A 21,878-nucleotide genomic window follows, 5' to 3' on the forward strand; every position below is an offset into this window, starting at 1 on the left:
TTTTGTGTCTCTGTTGCAGCGAAGTGGAGTCGGGCCTCCAGGGACCGATCCTATCCATCAAACATACACCAGTGAAAAGCAGAGTCTGGATACACGAGGAGCCTAATCATAGGTTGACGGCATTATTGCTTTTATCTCCACCTGTCGCTCTCTCTCTGGAGTCAAAGCTGAATACAACAGCAGTAAAACACTATTGACTTGTTTACAGCCAAAGTGAGCGGTGGCATCAATAACCGACCTGATAAACAACAATGACAGCAGGTCTTACAAAGTGGAGGCTGATCCTCACTTTCAGCTGGTCTCTGATCTGGAGGGGAAATCAACAACTAATTGGGTGGTATGGATGACAAACCCAAAAACTGTAGTTGGACTTCAGTCTTCAATATGTTCCTTCAATTACAAAATGTATAGCAGCTGTGAGTCTGACAACGACTCAGAAAACAGTTTGAAAGATGCAACCTGTACATATTTCAGTGAAGACTCAACATCCCTTTCAGATTTGTTTCTCAGGGTCATAACTGAATTAAAGATTATTGCTCCATTCAAGAGTAACTAAAACTGCTACAAGGTTGATCTGTGCAGATGGTCATATTCATGTTTGTTTATCTTAATTTCATCCATTTTATAAACCTGTTTATGCTGTCCAGGTCCAGCCAGGTATCCCATCAAAGCGTATAATAAATGTCATTCTACCGGAGGATACTGCGTCTGTGTCACATTTTGCCTCACGTAGGCGTGAAAAGTATCCGCATGTATGAGCAGGGTCCAAGAAGGAGGTGATGTGACGAAGTACAAAAAGTGACAAAGTCCAGGGAAAGGAGGAGGTTGGGAGTGATTGGATGGAAAAACACGACTTTCATGTGAGAAAGCAAAAAATGTGATGTGGATTTCTTGTACGTATCAGAAGTACTTACATAACGTAACACATTTAAATCATGAAGCATACGTTAAGTTACTTGCGTAATGTTCCGTAAATATTGCGTGTTATAACCCAAACCATAACAGTGTTTCCCTGGGGCAGACAGCCTTGGGGGGGCGGGATGGGTTTTCAGCAGTTTCAGGTTGAGGTTTATCCATTGATTGCAAAATGTTTGGGCTTTTAGTGCGCTTGTTTTACAGTCACATAATGAGTGTAGTTGTCATCAGCTCGAGTAATGTTCCTCTGCTCTGTCACATGCTTGTCAGCCCTGCCCTTCATGAAACACTGGCCATGACAGAGAAATGCTTGATCGACTGACACTGAGCTGAAATTAAATGGGTGCACAGGAACTGAATAAATAAATAGAAGTTATTAGTCAATCATCGAATAACATTGTATTATATTAACAGTGTAATGATGATAAATGTGCACAAAAACATGAAACGACAATACATGCTTTTGGTTTAATAGCTTGTTGTTCTGGTTGTCCATGGCTGATAAAAATAAAATTAAGATGCCTCAATTTTGCAGTAAATGTCCAGAGACAAAAAAGGGTCCATCTTTAAATGCTTCGCTTCCTCCACAGGCACAGCATCCTTAGCTCAATCATTGAAGATCATCCTTTAGAAATCAATACCCAGAGTTGTATAAAACTGAACATAAAGTTGGTGGTGAACAAGCCAAAGGGGAGAGAAAAGAAGGAACAGTTTTAATCCTCAGACAAGAAAAAAAGATAATCATTTGGTTGTTCAGCTGGAGTTTCACACTTGGGCAGACAGCTGTGGCAGTTATAAATATCTGTATCACGAGCCGGGATCTGTATCTGTGAAGAGAGCTGAATTGCCATCGGCAGAGCTTGGCTTCTAAAAATAGCAGACAGGCTGGCTGGCAGGCAGGCAGGCAGCCGACTCCGGCTCTGTCTCCACTGGATTTGATTAGCCCCCGAGAAGCTCTGCCCACCCACCCCCAACACCCCCCCAACTGCACTCAGCCTGTGTGTGTGTGTGTGTGTGTGTGTGTGTGTGTGTGTGTGTGTGTGTGTGTGTGTGTGTGTGTGTGTGTGTGTGTGTGTCTGGAGGCACAGTCCTTCCTCGCTGCACACAGAGACACTGCTCATTGTTACGAAAATGCTTACATTGGCTTTTCTGAAGTGCGATTCAATTTTCCTTCTTGCCAGCATGTTTAAGATGAATATCTTGGCATATATAGAGTGACTTATGCTTACAGACAATCAAAAAACAAATAATATCACCTTCAAATTATGACATAGCAACTGTGTGTCATGTTCACCGAGACAAAATAGAAAAATCTAATTTGGATGTTTGTTTTTTTTACGATTGTGGGCTGAAACAAAATAATGAATCAAAGAATCCTTCCTGATAATATTTTTTTAAATGGAAAAAAAATCATTATAATAACAGCTATAACAGCTTCCAATCATAAAGTAGCATAACCCCATACCTGAGGCCAAATAAATCAGTGTTTTTGTATTATGGAGGGGATGACTGTGGCTAAAAATTTTGATCTTGTTGACAAATTCCCAGAGAATTATTCCCAAATAGATTTTGGGATGTTTTAGACAGTTGTTGGTTTTGAACTGGGAGGACCGCCTCACAGCAAGAAGGATTGAATCAGCCAGCTCGGGCCTTTCCGTGTGGAGTTTGTAGGTCCTGTGGGGTCTGGTTTCCCCCCCCCCCCCCGCAGGCCATTGACTTGCAGGTTAGGTTCACTGATGACTCTAAATGACCCGTAGATGTGAAAATGAGTGTGGACGGTTGGTTGAGAAGCACCATAGCAGTGGTGGTGATTAACGTACTGTAATAAGACAGGAAGCCCACTTTTCAAATGTTGTGCAGAGTGATTTCTGCTCCAGAAAAGGAAATCAAATCACAGCACACGCAACGTTACAAATATCTCTGCGTCTCGTCAGCACTGCAGAGGTGGTCCGGACGGGACAAGAAGCGACAGGCCCGGTTACAGTAAAGACACAACAATGGCTAGAATCTGAAAAGGTAACACATTGCGTGCATTAGACATTAGGCTTTCTAAATTGCACGCAGCTTCCACCTTCTCTTTCTCTCTCTGTCACTGGAGGTCCTCTTATGTCCTGACTGTCCATCTGTTGATAGCTTAGACACAATCAGGCTAACATACAATATACTATGTTAAAATAAATGTTTAGCCGCCTTGCTGGTTGTTCTGACACTTTCAGAATCAGAACTTTTTTTTTCCCATTAGCATCGCCGTTAGCAGGAGACTCACTAAAAGGGAGATTTTAGAAGCTCATTATAACGGTTTTGCATGTTTTTCTGTAATGTAGAACAGCGTTAACAATGTTACTTATTACAATCTTTGTCAGTCCTGGAAGTTAAACCATTTTCTGATGCCCAAAGTATATATTTAAATCATTAAATTAGTATCATAAACGTGTGATGACTGGTAGTCTTTTGGTTTGATCTAATGACCATTAGTGGCACCAGCTCTAGTTTTCACTTCCTGAAGACAAAACTGAAGGCAGCGGCAGTAAAGGCCTGGAAGAGACTCTCAAGGGAGGAAACTCAGTATTTGATGAAGTGTACTGGTTTAGACAGTCATCCAAGTTTTAAAAATCATCCTTATACTTCTGTTAGGTTGTCCAATTACTTTTGAGCCTGTTGAAACATTGGGACTGTGGAAAAAAAAATGGCTGTAATTCCTACTGTTAGTTCAATGTGTTTGTTAAACCCCTTCAATTTAACCTGAACGTCCACACTTCAAACACATCTTGATTGCTTCATTTCAAAACCATTGTGATGACATTCAGGAGCAAAATTACAGCCGTTGGATCACTGTTCAAATACTCACGGACCCGACTGTAACCAACTGAAAAAACCCTCTGAGCATCAAATCCACTGAGAGCCAACGTCAGCGATATAACTGCCGAGTCCGCCGCAGTAATATCTTACAAATGACCACCTTAAATGAGCCTATTTCATTTCATATTTGGCCGGGTGAAGAGATACAAGTCATCTAGAAAATGGTGCACTGTAAGACCCCTGATGCTGGCAGGAGGAAGCCCAGTAAAACAGAAAAAAAAGAAAAACTCTTCTCTCTCCAACTGTTTGCCTCAGAGAAACACATACAATTACATTCAAACAGCAATCTCTGTAATGCAATAATGCGGCATTATGAACGTAAAATTGCACCGGATGCAGCTTCAGGGCACCTCAGACATTTGGTGTTTTGTAGATGATCGCTGGGCGTGTCATAGCTTCCCTTGAAATGCCCTCGATGACATCCGGCATCCAGTGAAGGTCGGTTCACAGGATGGCATACTGGCTAGCGTTACAGCAAAATAAGGGCAATTGCAAACACCGGACTCCTTTATCCCCTTCTCTTCTCTTACTCTACGTCTGTCACTCAAGTCACCCATCTCATAAATCTCCAGCAGATGGAGTTGAGGCTCTAAATCTCCTGAAAAACCGCTGCTGCTTCGGACACTTGCACAGATAATCCAACGGCGTCTATCACGGCAGGAGTGTGTGGACGTAACAGAGATACCGCTGACACAATCGGACCAGAACAGATCTTCAGGAGGTGATGAGCCCCCACTGAGGACGGGCAGGTGGAATGAGACGAAAAGCTGCCGTGATGAGATGAGAGTAATTTGGTGTCAAAGAAACCCAAGTTGTGGAAGTGGCCTCGCCTCTCCGAGATGAGTCATTGAAAAGGTGGAAGAAATTGGAAAAACCAACACATCTGAGCAGCTGGGCCTCCTTTCCCCTGGCGGTGGATCCGTCCCACCCCGACAGCATACATATCTTTTCAAGCCCACAGGCACTCGCAGTTTGGTGGGAGGATTTGGGGGGAAAAAAACGGATGCTAAGATTGAACGATGAAAGGTGGGTGAGATAAACATGTTGCCTCCAACCGTGCTGATTACAGTTCAGTCATGATTGATTGCACTTACTCATAGTCTGCGAGTATCCATGCCGAGGAATCCCAGCACCAAATAACACACAACTACTCATGTATCACATTTACAAAACGTGGGGTGGAAACAATGTATAGAAAAACAGTGGGTGGAAACTGACAGCTGTCAAATAATTGTGGTAGAAATGCGATTTCGGTGGCAAAAACAAATTCACACTAAATTGGTCCGACGAAGAATAAAATATGCAGGGAACACCGTGCTCTGTTGCCAGCCAGTTTGGCTAGAAGGTTTTCAATTTCCTGTGCATCTGTCCATCCATCCCCCCCAGCCAAAGACAATTATTATCAGCTAATACAAATTCACTCTCATCCGATCATGCACACACACTGGCAAATTAAGATCCCCATAACACTAGCAGTGTGCTTATTCAAAAGGCACTCCGACATTTTCTGAGACGTAGATGTAGGAAGCAATTAGAGGGTTAGAAAAGTTCACACAGATGTCCTCAGACAACATGTCAACACTTCCTGTTACAAAATCAGGAAGATCAGCTTGTTAGAAAACTGTTTGCGGACGTTGGCACCGTTGAAAGGTTCCATACTGTGGGTTGCTACTCTGCCAACACAGACAGAGAGGACAGACAAATGAAGACATATGAAGGAGAGACACTGCTGGCACCAAAGCCCCAAACAGCTTTCCAGAAACATCCATGTCAGTGGACAAAACCAGTCCATCCTCATTCCCAGGGCTTCAGATACATCCGGTTTGCCAAAGCTGTTGGCGTCAGAGAGATAAGCGTGAGGTGCCCTTTGGTGTCGGCACGATGACCACCGGGGTCGAAGAAGAAGGTCATGTGACGGAGTAGAAAAAGTGACAAACTCCACGTATGAAAAGGGAAAAGGGAGTTGGATGGAACAAACAGGACTTTCATCCAGCGTTTAAGTCTGTGAGAAAACAAAATTCAACTTAGAATAAGTAAATAAGTGACAAATATTACTTAAAAATGACTTAATCTCACCCTAACCATGTGGTTTCCGGTGCCTGACCCATACAGAGACAGCAGAGGGCTTCGACAAACAGCAGTATTTAACTGCTGAAAGCAGGTTGACAAGAATATTAAGTGATAGTCTGTCTAAAAACAGCCTTTTTTTTTTTTTTATGAGTCCAGTTCCAAAGAATCTTTCCTTTTTTTTTTTTTTTTTTTTTTTTAGCATCTGTGCTTTGACAACTACAGAATATCGGGGGTCCGGAAACATTTCAAATAGTACAAAGTATTAATTGTGAGTTTGGTGAGGTTTGTATTCTGGTCTCTCGCATGACAGTCTGACACGTTACATTTCAAAACCACATCTTGACCTCCAAACCCTGATAGGGTACTTTCACACCAACTAAAAGAAACGTGATCCATGTTTCTTGAGGACTAGTATCTGGTTAAAGAACCAGACAGTAGTTCTCATCTTGTCTGTGGTCACACTGGCTTTTTACAAAGAGGAGTAAACAAGTTGTACATGAGGGGAAAATATAATTCTGTTGATGGAGAGCAAATCTATTAACACATGAACTGCATGTTTCATTTTCAAAAGGTCACTAATAAGTATGAAAATGAATAGTCTAGACTGCACCAGGACCCGGTTTATCATAAATGATGACAAACACATTGAAAAGAGATGAAATATAACAAAAAGACAGACACATCGTGGTCACTACTTTTAACATTCAACGCACGGCAGTATGGCCTTGGTATACTGACTGCTTGAATGTTACTAATAATAAATTTGCTTAAGAGTGGGATTAGCTTTTGAATTCATGCTAAGAATCCCATACCATCTCTCATAAAATCCTGTGGTTGGTTTCAGGGCAACAAACTCCACTCATTTAAGGAGGTCTTGGTCTAGTAGTTTAGTTCACATCAGTATTTAACCGAGAGCTTTCACAGACTAAATGATGCAAACTAAACAGGCAATTAAATCAAGAGTTTATCTGAGCCAATCTCAACAGGTAAATTGTGAAAGCACTCGTACAAAGTGTGAACTGCTTCCTGCATTGCACAGTCAACCCTGAGGTGCAGAATCATCCATGGTATCCTTCCCCGTCTCATACTCACTGTAATCTTGGTCCAGCCCAATAATAAAAACTTGTGTTTAAAGCATCGCACTTAAGTTGAAACTTCAAGGTTTTTTTTTTTTTCCTCTCGATAGACAAACAACATCCAAGTCATTACGTTGCATAACTTTGCTTGTATTTATGTTGAGCCGTGTGGTACCTGTCCCCCCTTCGTACGTCAACATGCGTCAAGAGCGTGCTGAGAACTGTGGGTCGGAGTCGAACCGCTGAAAACAATACAGCCCATAAAGGCAATGAGTCATGCAGCTAGAAACCCAAGAATACATTTACAGCAGAACACAGGCACATCGGCGCTCAGGCTTTTGTTGAGCACACAGTGAAATGAATCACCCTGGTTGTCTCCTGCATGTCCAGCGGTACACCTACAAAATGAAAGGAGAGGGAGCTCACGTCCTCACTGTCTGCTCGAAGGCCGACTCCTCGCAGGACGAGAGTCCTCATGTAATTGGCTTTAGGTTCCAACACCACAGTCTGCTTTGAAACTCAGAGCTGTCAGTCAAACTCGGCCTCTAATAAGCCTAACAGCTGATTGAAATGCCCACCTCACCGTTAACAATGGCTGCTTCTTTCTCCACTTACAGCACAGGTAGTGTATATCTAACAGGTTATGCAATAAATCCAAAGAGAAATGACTGTAGAGTTTTACCAGCAGTGCAGCATGAGGAGGATTTGTAGGTGGAACAGGAGGGATGTAAAAACCTTTTCCTGTATTTCACACATGAACTCATACAATTAGTTGCTCTTCTCTGAAGCTCTGAAATCCATCTCAGATAAACACAAACCTGTCCAGAAATTACAGGAAAACATGCTTATAACTTCAAATCTTGACTCATAATTAGCATGTTATTAATTATCAAGATTTCCTTCAGCTGAATTTCCTTCAGCTTCAGCAGGAATACAGGTATTTTTTTGTCCATGAAGCAACACGCACATTACTGCTGAGGCCGCTGACGACCTTCCATGATACATATTGTACACAAATATAAACAAAACGGCTAAAAACACACATATGTGGATCATTTTAAGTTCAGTATTTAGATATTTCTCAGTGTTCATAGCAGGGTAAAGATGGACTGATATCCCACAGGTGTTATTTTACATCATAATCCATTATCAGTCCAGCGTCCACCCTGCATGGGTGAGTGGAGACTGACAAACTGAAGCTACAGCAGGGCTTAATGCAAAAATGAGCTTTTCAGATTAATGTCAGCTTCTTTCTTACTTCACACCAACTTTATTCATTATTCCTTAACTCATGTATTTTCAAAAAGTTTAAAACCACGATTCACATCCTGCCCCATGAGCAATAACATATACATGAGCAATTTTTCAATTTTTTTTTTTTTTTTTTTTACTTTTGGTTTGAAGGTAGGCTTCAAACATAAATCATGTTTCATTATTTAATCCATTTAGTTAAAAGAAATATTGAATTTTATCTTTCTAGCAGCTAATCCTATTAAAACATATGTAAACAGTGAAAAGCACCGCAATGAAAAAAGCTTGGCATTTTCAACCAACTTCTTGTGTAGACCTCAAACGTTTTCAAAATAGATCAAAATAACATGTTACACAATATTTCTGTGACATGACAGCTGCAGACATAAATAGTTGTTCTGTGTAACATCAGAATCTTTGCATTTGTACAAGATTTAAAAAAATAGCAAAATGTTGTGTGTAAACAACATTTGGTGCTGTTTGTTTATCCATGTCTGTTTGACTTCAGTCAATTTCAGTGAACATGGTTGACTACTGTACGTAAACAATAATCAGTGTTAGTCATGAACATGAATTTCTGGAGGACAACGTCATTATTTCTGCAAGTTATGATCAGTCTTGCAAATTTGAGCTTTTTCTGTAAATCTCTTGTCGAAGTTGACAAAGGTAACTTAACTAATATAATAGCTAAGATTTGAATGAATCACTTCAGCATATCTGCAGCTTTAATTATTTGAAATGAACCTGTTTTCGTACTGTCTGTTCAACACACTCAATGAACTGATTGCTTCTATCCAGCAGCAGTATGCTGATACTTAGTGAAAAATAAACTCTTTTGTGAGGAGTTCTGCAACAGCTTCCTCAGACGCCTTATTTTGAAAATCTGTTTCCTTTACGTAGGCAAGATGGCGATTGTTTCGGGTGAAGAGTGTCCAGCGTTTACCTCTTGGTTGTTGGGTCGTTTTGTGTGCACCATCCAGGTACTTGTAGCACACTACACGTTTCTGTACTTGTCAGTGTCAATGCAATTATGCATTCAACAAAGTAAATGTTAAACACATAAGTTGGAATGCAAGTCTTCGCTGACCAAGAACAAGAAACATCTATCTTACTATCCTGTCAAACTTTTCCAAAGAAAGAAAAATAAACATTAAACATCTGTTTTTTCTCCTAATGATTCACAGAGGAGAGAAAGAGTTCCTCTGGTGTTCAAAGGTAACACAATGCTGCTGCAGATGACTCCGACCACCTGGACTGGCTCATACTGCCCATTTCTACCCCTCAGACACACACAGATCTTCAACAAAAACCCTCCTCCCCTGCTGATCTGCTCCATCCACTGCTCATTCACGCCTCTCTTCCCGTCGTGTCGATCTATTTTCCTTTTCAGTCTTTGCGGATTTGAACAAAAACTCTGTAAATGGTTTCCTCTCATTTTCTACGCTGACGTCGGAGCTCTGAGTCCAGATTCAAAGAGCAGAGTGCACCCGGAGACGAGGTGAGATACCGTCTAAATAAACTCACTGTTCTCTCTGTAAAGAATGCAGTTTGTTGGTGTAGGTAGACACACACACACACACACACACACACACACACTGCACAGTGTGTGAGAAGAAAGAGAAGTGGGGAGGAGTCAGCGGGTTCACTATCCCAACCTGAGATATTCATTGTTTGCAGAAAAGGTGCTGTGAGACCGCACCAAGGTGGGAATCCATTTTTCCTCAACTACACAACAAGCCAACCGAACACAAACAAACCCAAAACAGCTGCTTTTATTTGGATCCAGAGCAGAGAACAGCAACAGGGTTGCTTGTTCTTTTGCTGTTTGTTTCCTCACCTTCATGTGGCTGTACTCCGCCTTGCCCGACTCGCTGCTGACCGCCTTGGTCTCGGCCCGGGGTTTGAGGAGTTGGCGGAGCGGGCTGGAGATTGGCAGGCCCGTCACGCTGATTCCATCTGAGAAGACATCACAGCACCACACAGTCAGCGAAAAAAAAACTAAACAGAGACAAGGCTATCATTAAACAGCAGCTAGCAGAGCAAACAGTGTGTTGTATCAGCAGCATGTGATGCATTACAGCATTTTAAAGGAGCTGTTTTGTGATGAATTGTTTTAATTATTTCTTTATGTTCCTTCATCCATCTCTTGTTTAGTTATACGTTCTCAGAAGAATCGTGTTCCTTACAATTAACCTGCTGATAAAAAACGACCCCGGACTTGCTGCTTTTGATCAGAGGGAGGAGTCAGTGCATGTTAATTATGTTAGAGTGTGATTAGAAGACAGTCTTGTGGCTGACTGATTGTTAGAGCTACATTTAGAGGAGATATTAGTGTCTATATATTTTTGTTTTACGTCTTTTAAAACCTGTTTGTTTGTACAATTGTTGAAAGCAATTGTTAAACATTCATAGAATTCAGAAACTAAAGCAAAAAAAATAAGCGACAACTGAAAAGTGTACAGTGTAAATTTTATGTGTGAATGTCTTCAATTTCTTAGTTTTATGTTTAAATGTTTTAAATGCATGTTAGATAGGATCTGGCTTTTCAGTAATCTGTGGTCATGATACAGTCATTGTCAGCGAGTGTCCAATTGCTGCTTCGCAATCACAACTTAGCAGCAGTACAAAGAATCTTAAGAGGGTTAAGTTTTTTTTAAGACTGTCCAAAACCAAAAGCACCAAAGTGAAAGTGTAAAAAAAAAAAAAAAAAAAAAAAAAAAGAATCAAATCAACAATGTGTTTATGCGCTCAAATGTACATCGAGCTAACTACTAGTAACTACTGCGCTCAGGTTACTTTTATAGGTAAGAGGCAGGTCATTAACTCACTGTATTGTTATTTTTACTGGTTAAAACAGGAGCTGAGATGCTGGTAGAGTACATCAGAGTTTTTAGGTAATATTATTTTGTTTGTCTCTGTCTTTTAGCATCATATTCTGTATGTAGTCATCCAGGGTTAATTTAAGGCTCTTTGATTGGCTTCTCGACGCTCACAAAGTCTGAGCACTGGCATTAGCAACAGCTGTCATTACAGCTGAAAAAAGAAAAATCAAAGCTCATCAGGAGACTCATTGTTTTAAAAATCACTGGAATTTTTGGTGTGACCTGTACAGGTGCCATACGAGAACGGACATCTTGACAGGATTAACAAAAAATGAAAAGGAGGCGGGGCTTAGTGAAGGGTCAGTTGAAATAATTAGCTCCACCCGGATGAAACTAATGTACTGCAGTCCTGCAATAAACCTTCATAAAGGTTGAAATGTTAAGAGAAGTGTTGATGAACCTTCAGTCCTTTTGGCAGCTCCAGTTTGTAGTGCGGTGGCTTTTATTCTGATATCAATTAATACTTGGTCTCCCCTCAATTATATAGAAACACTGTACATACTGTGTGTGTGTGTGTGTGTGTGTGTGTGTGTGTGTGTGTGTGTGTGTGTGTGTGTGTGTGTGTGTGTGTGTAATAACATAGACCTACTTGATAATTACTGCAATCTACCAATTATATCATGTCAACATACTGTAGTTATTTGGTCTTCTTACAGAGCAAACTTTTCCATGACAGATAATCTGACATCACAGGGTTCACAGCATGATTATAAGCACGTGAAGGATAAAGTTATGATTTTATATCGACGACCTTGTGAGCAGCAGTGTGGATGAAACAGGAGCAGCTGCACCCTCAGCAGCTGCGTTCAGCAGCAACCGCGGGGGCTGCTGCCTCCAACCCACTCAGACAACACTGAAAAGTGACGCCCACAGCCTGAGCTCTGACGTCAAACGAGTCATGTCACTCTCTGACGTCAGTGGGATGCTCGACCCGGCAATTTCCCCCTTCGAGAGGGGAAATTAGGGGCCTCTGAAGCAGCTCTGGCAGCCAGGTCCACCGGAGACAGCATATTCAGAGGCTGCACAACTGTGTATCAGCTGCATAAAGAAAAGAAAAAGTGGCTTGTATTGAAAGACTGTGATTGTACTGATGAAATTAATGCTGTGAAAATTGGGATTATGCTAAATTCCCCATGAAAACAGGTCACCGTGGAGGAATTCATCTCCAGAAAATGAACACAGCAAGCCGCCTGTCGACTGAGCAGAGCAGAAAACTTCTCTCACGATGGAAACAGATACAAATAAAGCTGTGTATCAAATTATAGGCAAAACAAAGAGAAGAATAGCTGAAGTTATTCCTGTAAATTAAAGCCCATCAATTTCTTTTGGGTCTTTTAAACCCCCAGACAAACTCACAACAACTCAGTAGAGAGAACACACACTTTTTTCTTGCATTTTTCTTTTATTAGATAAAAACAGCAGCTTGCTTCGGTACAAAGACACTTCAGGCTCGGCCCGACGTGCTGTGCAAACTCTGGTCTATCTCAAATGAATCTCTAATGAATTTCTGGTTCTATCTTCAGTGTACGTTACTGAGAAGACAGATTTTTGAGAATTTTTGGGAGCAAGTTAATTATCCACAAGCAGCTGCAGGTGAAGAGGACTGTGAGCTGAACCAAGTCTATGTTCAAGGCAACCCAAGAGTTACAGGCCTCTCCACACCGAGAGCTCAAACCTGATGCAAAGCATATCTGCACACGAGCAGACTTTCTTTCCAATGACTTTTTCCAGCAATATAAGAACCTCCAACGTGCAAGTACACCTGGCTTTTAGAATAAATGGGAGATGGCACACTGGTTTATGTCATGTTATGCCCAAAAACACCTGCGTTGAGTAACAACACTGAGTAGCACCAGTTTGAACCCTCAGTCTTACTTTGCACTCAGAGTGATTTAGACACAACCTCAAGGCACCTGAGACCGTTCACATGCAGATTGTTGAAATGGAGCCCTGAGAGACATCATTGATCAGCGGCTTATGTGTCATTTTGGTCACTGTGGTGTTGGTTCGTTTGAAGGGTTGCGACATTTCTCAGACGATAGAAGCAGAATAAGTCTGAAGGCTAAAAAACACATCCCAACACTAAAGCTGTTCTAGATACTACGAGTGTTCAGACCTCAGCATTTCTCATACTGTCAGGATTTTGGTGAATGCCACGTTTGGCCACCACATCTAAAAACAGCCTTTATAAATGTGTCTCAGAACAAAAAAATAAAAACGAAACAACATTTCACCAGATATCTCTCACGACGGTCAACATTTGTCTCAGACAGCCAGATATCACATTGTGTGAAGAGGCTTTAACAGAATGAAACTCGTTCTCAATAATTATTGGTGAGAACAATCTCCTTTAGTTATTGTCTCATTCTATATATCCTGCTGGTATCGAAGACTCAGAGAGGCAGAAAAGGAAAGAATCAAAACCTCCCTTTCAGACTTCATGAACTGAATCCTCCCTTTTCTGGTGCGCAGCGTGTTTCAGGAGGTACACATGACTCTCCGTGTCCCGTGGCACAGGGGCCGTGTGAGTAATGGCTGTCGTGATTAACGATGGCATCGCTCACAATCATCCCCTCCTTTACACCCACCTCCCAATCAGTAACTGTCTCGTTCTCTGTCTAACGGCCTCGGGGAGATTCGGGTGAACTCAGCACTTCTATCATAGAGGAGACCCATTGCTGCCAGTGCCGAGACAGAACGGCAATGATTGGGAGTATCACCTCTGAAAAATTATTATTATTAGTACAGACCAAGAAGTCTGTTTCTCTGCTTTGTCTGCTGCACTCACATTTACAAGCCATTCTCATGGGCGACAGAGATATCTAATGAATGAGGAGAATATGACCTGTTATAGTGTAAACATGAAATCTCCTACAAGATCCTGTTCCAAGGAAGGAACAAGCGGCAAACATCAGTGAAGTCACCTGTTGGTTTGTTAGCAGCCGTTATGAAGCCATTTTGCTAGTTTGGAGCGGTTTGGAAACAGAAGTGACCATATTTGGACGAGCTGGGGGGGGGGAGCGAGCGGTGGATCTGACTCTCTCCGATTATACGATAATATGTCCCGCCCTCCGATGGCCGTAACCTGTCTGCACCACAGGCCTGTCAATCAAACAGACAACCCCCAAAATACAGCTATTTAAAGCTTTTTTTTCTAATTAATAACGGGATTATTTTCAGACGGACCTCCAGAAATCTAATAACAAGGAGTGACTTTAGCGAGAAACACCGAGATAACTCATGGAGAAATTTTACTGACTTCTACTTTCATGAGACTAGTTAACTGGGAGTCTATGAGCTTTTTGGAGCCAACCTATCGTGGCACTCGGTGGGATTTCAGTTGAGGGCAATTCAGCATCGGCCTCATTTTTCAGACCCGGCAGCTACGTCCACTTTTACATATAGTCAATGGGAAGGAATCTTTAGAAGAAAGGAAAACACTGCTGGACCTGATCCTCATGTATTATGGACTAAAAGCAATACAAAAACCCAATTCATCAAACTCATAACTGATAAAAAAAAAAAAAGATGCATTTAGATCTATAGTGTGTCTGTGAACTAATATGAGCAGTGACACTGTAAGAGCGTCATTATGCTGGTTTCAGTCTGTGAAAGACGTGGAGAAAATGCGACGAGCAGAAATGTGTTGGGTAATGTACAAAGACGTGAACAAATGATTACCATAATTACTGAAAGTCATTCCAGTTGCTCTGGATGCTACATTAAAGTCAGACGGAAATCATCTCCGAGCAGCTGCTTTTTTTTAACAGTAGTGACAAATGGTGCGTGTGAAGAAAATTCACATGGTGATTAACTTGAGCCGACTGAGCACCAGCGATTCTGTTTCTACTATACGGGCCTTTTTGTTTTACAACTACCAACGTACGGGTCGTCTTCCACACGCCGTCCTGCTCAACTATTGCATGGTGTCTTTTCTGTTGAGATCATATTGATTTCTGTTGGTTGCTATACATGCGGATACCTGCTCAGTTCTTCATCTAGTTATTTCATATTAAAACGAGAAAAACTCTTTTTTACTTGAGCTGGGTTTAAAAGATGGGTATAATCATTATTTTTTAATACGACTGCAAATATGAAACTTGAATTTTTAAAGTCAATACCAAAACAATACATTTGTGATACCTTACCAGGGAGAATAGAATCCCATTTTTCTATAAAGCCCTTTATTAAATGTCAAGTATTGTCCAAACAGAACCAGCCAAACAAGAACAAAAACTGATCTGCATTTAAACTTGTCATATAAAGTGTCTCATATCAGAATGAAATGTTTTCTGAGCTGCATTTATCAACCAAATCTGTCTGCATACATCTTGTTGTTTTCGAGACTACATGCAAATCATGCTCAGTATTACTATAGGTTAAATAAATACATTTTCACAATAGTGGAAACACGATTCTTTACTTTGCGTCTTGCTCATTTTTTCGAAACGTTTTCTCGTCAGTGTGTCACTGCCTCCATCTCTCATCTTGACTAACAGCACATGAGCATCCAAGTGAGACAGAAATCCATCATTTTCACTAGATATGATAGAGGTCATTTCACAGGGAAGCTTAACTGCACTAAGTACACTGTCGTAAAACTCATACTAGTCTAAGTTTTAGTTGCACAACATGTACAGTTCGTACATTCATAAGAATAAGGAGAAGAAGCACGAGCTTGTCAAATGTCATGGTGCCAAAATAAAGAAGTCGAGGGCCAAACATGGCCAACAGGCCCACAATTGGTGCTGATACAACTGTAACACCTTATGACTGCCAGAAATGACAGAAAGAGAATTACTTGCATACATTAGTAGTTTAGTTACAACAATAAGAGTTTAACCAGCAGGCTAAATATCCATAAACTGGATGGACCAGGTGAAAGTCAGACATTGTATTCATTCAGGTTGCTCTCCGAGTCACAAACATCAGTGGTCAGTTTGGTGCACCTTCTTTATGAGCGTACGTGTTGAAATCACTGAAGCTGTTTTTTTCCCCCTCACTCTTTAATGAGACCGAAAGAACGACAACAAACTTTGATATTATCTCCGTGTAAATTCAGCTGCCACCTTCACAGGGAACAGATCTGTAGATTGATTACTGCTGTAGTTAAACTGAGAATGATTCAGGTGGATTTACGATCACGTGCATGTGAGGATGATTTCACACCTTTACAGCACCTGGTGACAAACCGGCTCAATCAATTTTGATTTCGAACAGTCGTAAATGCTTGTTCTCATTTACATTTTCTGATATGTGATTGCATGACGTAATTACGTTTATGCGGGAATTTGTATCAGATTTATAGCAGGACTTAACTGGTTAAAGAACATCGAAACAAAATAGCCTCTTGTCAGTTTAAGCGACCAGGATTTGTTCCCCCTGGAAAAGAAAAGTCAGACTCCAGCTGTTTACAAAAGCAAAACTAAAAGCAGAAGCTCTGCTGAAAGTGTTGCAGCATAAAGTAAGTCTATTCAACCAAAACTCCTTTAATTAACAAAAATAACTCCTCATTTACAATCTGAAAAGCTCCGCTCCTGTTTTCATCACCGAATAAAAGTTTGTGCTTCGAAAGAAACTGGAACAAATTGAAAAACCGAAGTGACGGGGTTTGCAGGAAATGTGGTCTACACATTAAAATGATCTAATCAAATGCTTATTATCAACACACAAGTTGTAAGAGACGTCACTTTGTTTGTGTGCATACAGAAGGCCTCTGTGTTAAATTAACATTAATTAAACAGCGTCTAAAGTTCTTATTTTGACAGCAGATTTATCTTTAAAACTGCATCACTTTTATGATTTCATTGTAACTTTTAGCCCCAAATTAATTTAGAAAACAGATTAGAATTCAAATTACATTTTTTTTTTCCTTTATCAGATAGTGCTTAAAACAAATGGCATTTTTCTTTCTTGACATTTTTTTCAGTGATTTTTTTTCTAATCTCAATTTTACCACAAAAAAATGCACTTAAAACTCAGTTTCTGAGAAAATCCACCGCAAAATCAAAAAATTGTGTTCACAACCATAAAAAAATATCTCCTGGAGGGGACTGGTGAATTATCCGTGTTGTATCACTTGACAACAGAGAGCAGCAAAATAGAACGTGAAACATGGAAACCGGTTATTACTATAAAAAGTGTCCTAAAGGGCTGAGTCGGCTGGTCTAAGTTGAAAGTTAAGTCACTTAAAACTAACTACACAAGCAAGACAGCAGTTCGTTCTCTCACTGATGTCAACAGAGGACAAACAAGGAGAAAACTCGAGGACAGCTCCTCCCTGTTCCTCCTCAGTCGAGCCTCTGAATGCTTCCTCCTCGCTGCGAGTCCTTTTATTTGTGTCGTGTTTGTGTTTCGGCTGCAGACACTGACTGCGGTACAAGGTGCCGCCTTCAAAGACACCGTTAATGTAGGCACTAGCGCCGTCATTAGGTACGACACTCACACCATTTAACACAATAAAGCGCACTGTAAGTCAAGGCCCATTAGTCCTGATTGATGACATCACTCCCATCTGATCCTGAGTTATGGCGTCGTGGTCTGGAGCTGGACTCAAAATGAGGGATAAACTTGTCTGAACATAAATCAATGAACGTTCCCTCCGCACTGCTTTCCGTGGCCTCGTCTGACGCCCCTTCTGCCTGAGCTGAAGCACAGAGGACATCGAGTGCAGCTCCGTCAGGCTGCGTCACGGTTGAGACTGATGGATTCTCCACAAGGTGCAAGGTAGCGATGATTCAAAATTCTGAAGTGTTTTAATGACTTCATCAAAGTAAAGTCACGTTTGCATTGGATCACTTGCTGATTACTAAATGTTTATGTAATGTACTTTTTATGAAATGTTTTAAACTGAAACTGACAATAAAACTGAAAAGTCCTAAAAACTACATGTAAACTCATCAGTGTAAAACCTCCCAACATTGATCAACTGTGATTACAGTCAAACCTTTATTAAAAGTTCTTCAATGTAACTTGAATTAAGATTGAAATGCTTTGATCCACCAAAACAAATCATGCATGTCGATCACAACTGACTGAAGTGAAGGGAAAATGTTACCAAAACCTCAAACCAAGTCTCCATTCAGGTCGACCGAGTGATGATTATTAACTATTAACGGGGCCGGCTACTGTTCACAGGTGTTTAACTCTGGTTCCTGACTCTTTAAATATCTCGGTCTTATCTGACGACATGGCAAACTGCCTCGTTTTAAGACAACCATTAAAAACAAGGCTAAAAATGTTAGCGCATACTGCCAAATGAATGGAAGCTTTCTAGACTACGCGGCAACTAACTGTGACGCCACCCGTTGGTTTGTGAACGGCCGTTCTGAAGCCTCGAGTTCAGTATTTTGACTGATGCCATTTTGCTGTTTTTGGAGCCAGAAGTGATCATATTTGGACAAGTTGGAGAGGAGCGAGAGGTGGATCTGATTGTGACCCTGGTGACACTACGCTCCGCCCACCCATAGTTGAAACACCACTGCACCGCAAGCCTGTCAATCAAACAGACATGCCCCCAAACATACCTCGCTTTCAAGCATATTATCTAATTAATGATGGAATTATTATTATGGAAAAAATGTCCCCTCGGGGATTAATAAAGTAACTACCTAACCTATTATCAGACGGACCAACTGATCACAAGGAGTGAATTTAGCGAATGACGCTTTAATGACTTCTGGAAAAAAATGTATGACTTTGTATTTGATGAGAGAAGTTGAAGGGGAGACTATGGAGCCACAGGTTGTATGGAGGCAACCCCTAGTGGCCCAAGGTGGTATTGCAGTTTAAGGCACTTCCACTTTGGCCCCATTTTTCAGAGCTGGAAGCTACTTTTGCATACGGTCAGTGGTCTAGATGCAGACAGAAGACGTTTCTGTGCGGTGAAAGGATGCAAAGCAACACAAGTCAAATATATTTTACATTAACGCTATTTACTGAAAAGAATATATTTGGATGTAATCACTTTGTACTCACCAACACTTTGAATTGTAACTGTAATTTAATGACCGACTTGTCTGAGTAACTCGATTCCATTAGAATTACATTAATTTTGTAATTTAACCACATAACCCTGTATGTAATCACACATCTGCCTGACAGACAGTAAAAGCTACACCTCGGTCACAGGAGGCCTGCGAGACATCTGAGCTTGCAGTTCTATTAAATATAGAGAAGTGTTGATGTTAACACAATGTAGGAGCAGCATGCACATCAGAGACTTCGCCACACACTGCACAAGCTGTGAGCTATCATCTATCCTCCGGCTGTGGAGCTGCAGAGAGAGAAAGCGAGTGAAGACCTTTTCACCCTGCCAAAGTGGAGGAATTCATTCATATGCATCCACATCCAGCCATCTTCACATTCTGTTGTTGCAGCTTTTATCTGCTCTATTTTCATCCAGGACTGATTGTGTTGACCTACCTGACAATAGACAATGAATATTTATCATGGCAAAACATTTCAATTAATAAAATGTAATTCTGTAACAGAGGTACAAAGAGATAAGGGCAGCATTTTTACATTTTAATATCTAAAATGGTATATGTTGTTATAATTGTAAACAAAGGCTGCAGGGACAGTCGGTCATTTCTTCAGACATAAGTATTTATTCCAGCTGTCTAAAGATTGAAGGAAAAGTTTAATATTTTGGGGAATACACTTTTTTAGATGAAGCTAGCTGTGACGCAATTAGCTTACCTTAGCTTAGCATAAATACTTGAATCAGGGGGGAAACAGCTGGACTGTCTCTGTACAAAATTCAAAACATCCAGCTAGAGAAAAAATAAGTCAAGTCCAAAAAAACACAGGTGCCGCACAGCGTGCATCAGAACATTTGCTCCTATTATTTTATTATGTACAACCACCACACCAGGGGCGACTCAGCGCTTCACGCCGCGGTCCAATTTTCAGTATCACCAGGCCCAAAGAAAGGTTTATTTCCCTCACAAAAAAGGCTTTGTTTACACTTCGCAGCGGTTCCTCTGCCTCTGCGGCAGCTCCACTTCCTCACCTTTTTCACAGTGGATGAGGAAAAACTAATCAAAAATGATGCGGAGCTGCACGACCCACCAGGACAATGGTGGTGCACCAAGGTGCTGTGGTTCTGTGGCACATGTTGGTATCTAAGCTTTGAAATGTATTCTTAGACTATGAAATGTGCCGTACTATACACAGACAGGCTGGGCATTCATTTATTTTTAAGCTTGTATACACTGCTAAATGTAAACTATGTAATGCAGTCTCATTTGTGTAATATGTCTTCAGTGTTGGAACATATATTGTCTATTTCTAAGTGAAGTGCAGTCTCTTATCCTGTGATACGCTGACTTAAAATGTGTCATTTTGTCTAAAATGAGTTTCATTTATGGCACACTAATGAATGTTTGTATGTTCGTTCTGTCCAAAATGCAGAATTCTATCAAATACAGCAACACTTGCCCAAGAAAAAATGCTGCGTAAGGACAATAAAGTATATCGTATCGCATCATATCGTTTCCTATCATATCTCATCATATCGTTTCCTATCGTATCGCATCATACTGTAATGTATCGTATTGTATCGTATCGTATCGTCTTGTATCTCATTGTATCGCATCTTTTCTCATCTTATCTTATCGCATCGTTTCGTATTGTGTCACATCACGTCATGTCGTATTGATTTTCTATCATATCATATCGTACTTTATAAGTATCGTATCGTATCGTATTGTGGCGTATTGCTCTGTACCATACCATATTGTATCTTACTTATCGTATCGTTCATTAAAATAAATCATGAATCCGCTAAGTTGAGTGAAAATGTGACACACAAACATACTGATGTGAAAAGACTGTGGTGAATATTTTTTTAAGCTTTTCTGTGCAGCAAAACTGAAGAAAGACGAGCATCATTCTTTGCCACACATCTTTCATGTTGTTGTTCATTTGTTTAAGGGCAGAGCCAGTTTTTTCTTACATTATACTTGGCCTCGCATGAAGACGACTAATTAGTGTCATTTTGAAAATGCCACAACATAGCAGGAGGGGCGATGACTCCACAAAGAATTACTACAAATGGCATTTAAACCTTTGTTGGTGGACAGACGCACCTTGGGAATAAAGAAAGATCTGAGACAATCAATCCTCCCACCACTGACCCCAGTACAGAGGAAAACAGCCATCAAATGAAACTGTGTTCATAATTACTAAATGGAACATGTAACAATGTCGTTTCAAATTTGAAATGACTGATTTATTGTTGTCCTCATTGAAGAAGTTTTGATCTTACTTCCTTGAAACGGGCGATATTATTACAGCTGGCCCATGTATCATTAAATGAAGGATATGTTACTCGGAGCAAGCCTGTCCTCTACAGTTGCCTCTAAGAAGATAATAACTTACTCATACTACAATGAGGCAGCAATAAAATTTACATGTGAACATATGTGCAACTGAGCACGACAGTGAAACAGTTGCTGAATGCACCAGTTGCGCCCAGATAATCAAGATTTTACAGTTTAATTAGTAAAGACGGCAGAACTCTGTAATCTTTCAGCACACGGCAGCACCGACAAAAAAAACAAAAACAAGCGCTTTATGCAAATAAGCTGACGGGTATATTAACACAACATTATTAATGGGACTACTGTGACCAGAGAACAAGATAACATCAAATGTGTTTTGCAAAAAACTTAATTCCATAATGTCGGCGTAATAACCGCATTCAGAGCTGCTGTTTGGAAGGAAACACGTCTTATCTCCTCCATTCAGGGCCCCAATTATTGCTCGGCTAATTAAAACATTGAAACAGTATCACTGGGATGACCTCACGAGGAGAGTGGCA

The 21,878-nt window shown here is 40.8% G+C and overlaps 1 protein-coding gene across 4 annotated transcripts in view; it reads right to left on the reverse strand.

The window, feature by feature from the left end:
* trappc9 (trafficking protein particle complex subunit 9) overlaps positions 1–21,878 on the reverse strand; it is a 231,486-nt gene that overhangs the window by 133,468 nt on the left and 76,140 nt on the right. For all 4 annotated transcript variants that reach the window (XM_069176536.1, XM_069176533.1, XM_069176535.1 and 1 more), the window contains one exon: positions 10,009–10,127. In XM_069176536.1, coding sequence (XP_069032637.1) covers positions 10,009–10,127 — 119 coding nt within the window. The remainder of the gene's footprint in view (positions 1–10,008; positions 10,128–21,878) is intronic.

This window comes from Embiotoca jacksoni, unplaced genomic scaffold, assembly GCF_022577435.1.
Source record: "Embiotoca jacksoni isolate LCO1_2020_lvr unplaced genomic scaffold, fEmbJac1.0.p SCAF_7, whole genome shotgun sequence".
NCBI lineage: Eukaryota > Metazoa > Chordata > Actinopteri > Embiotocidae > Embiotoca > Embiotoca jacksoni.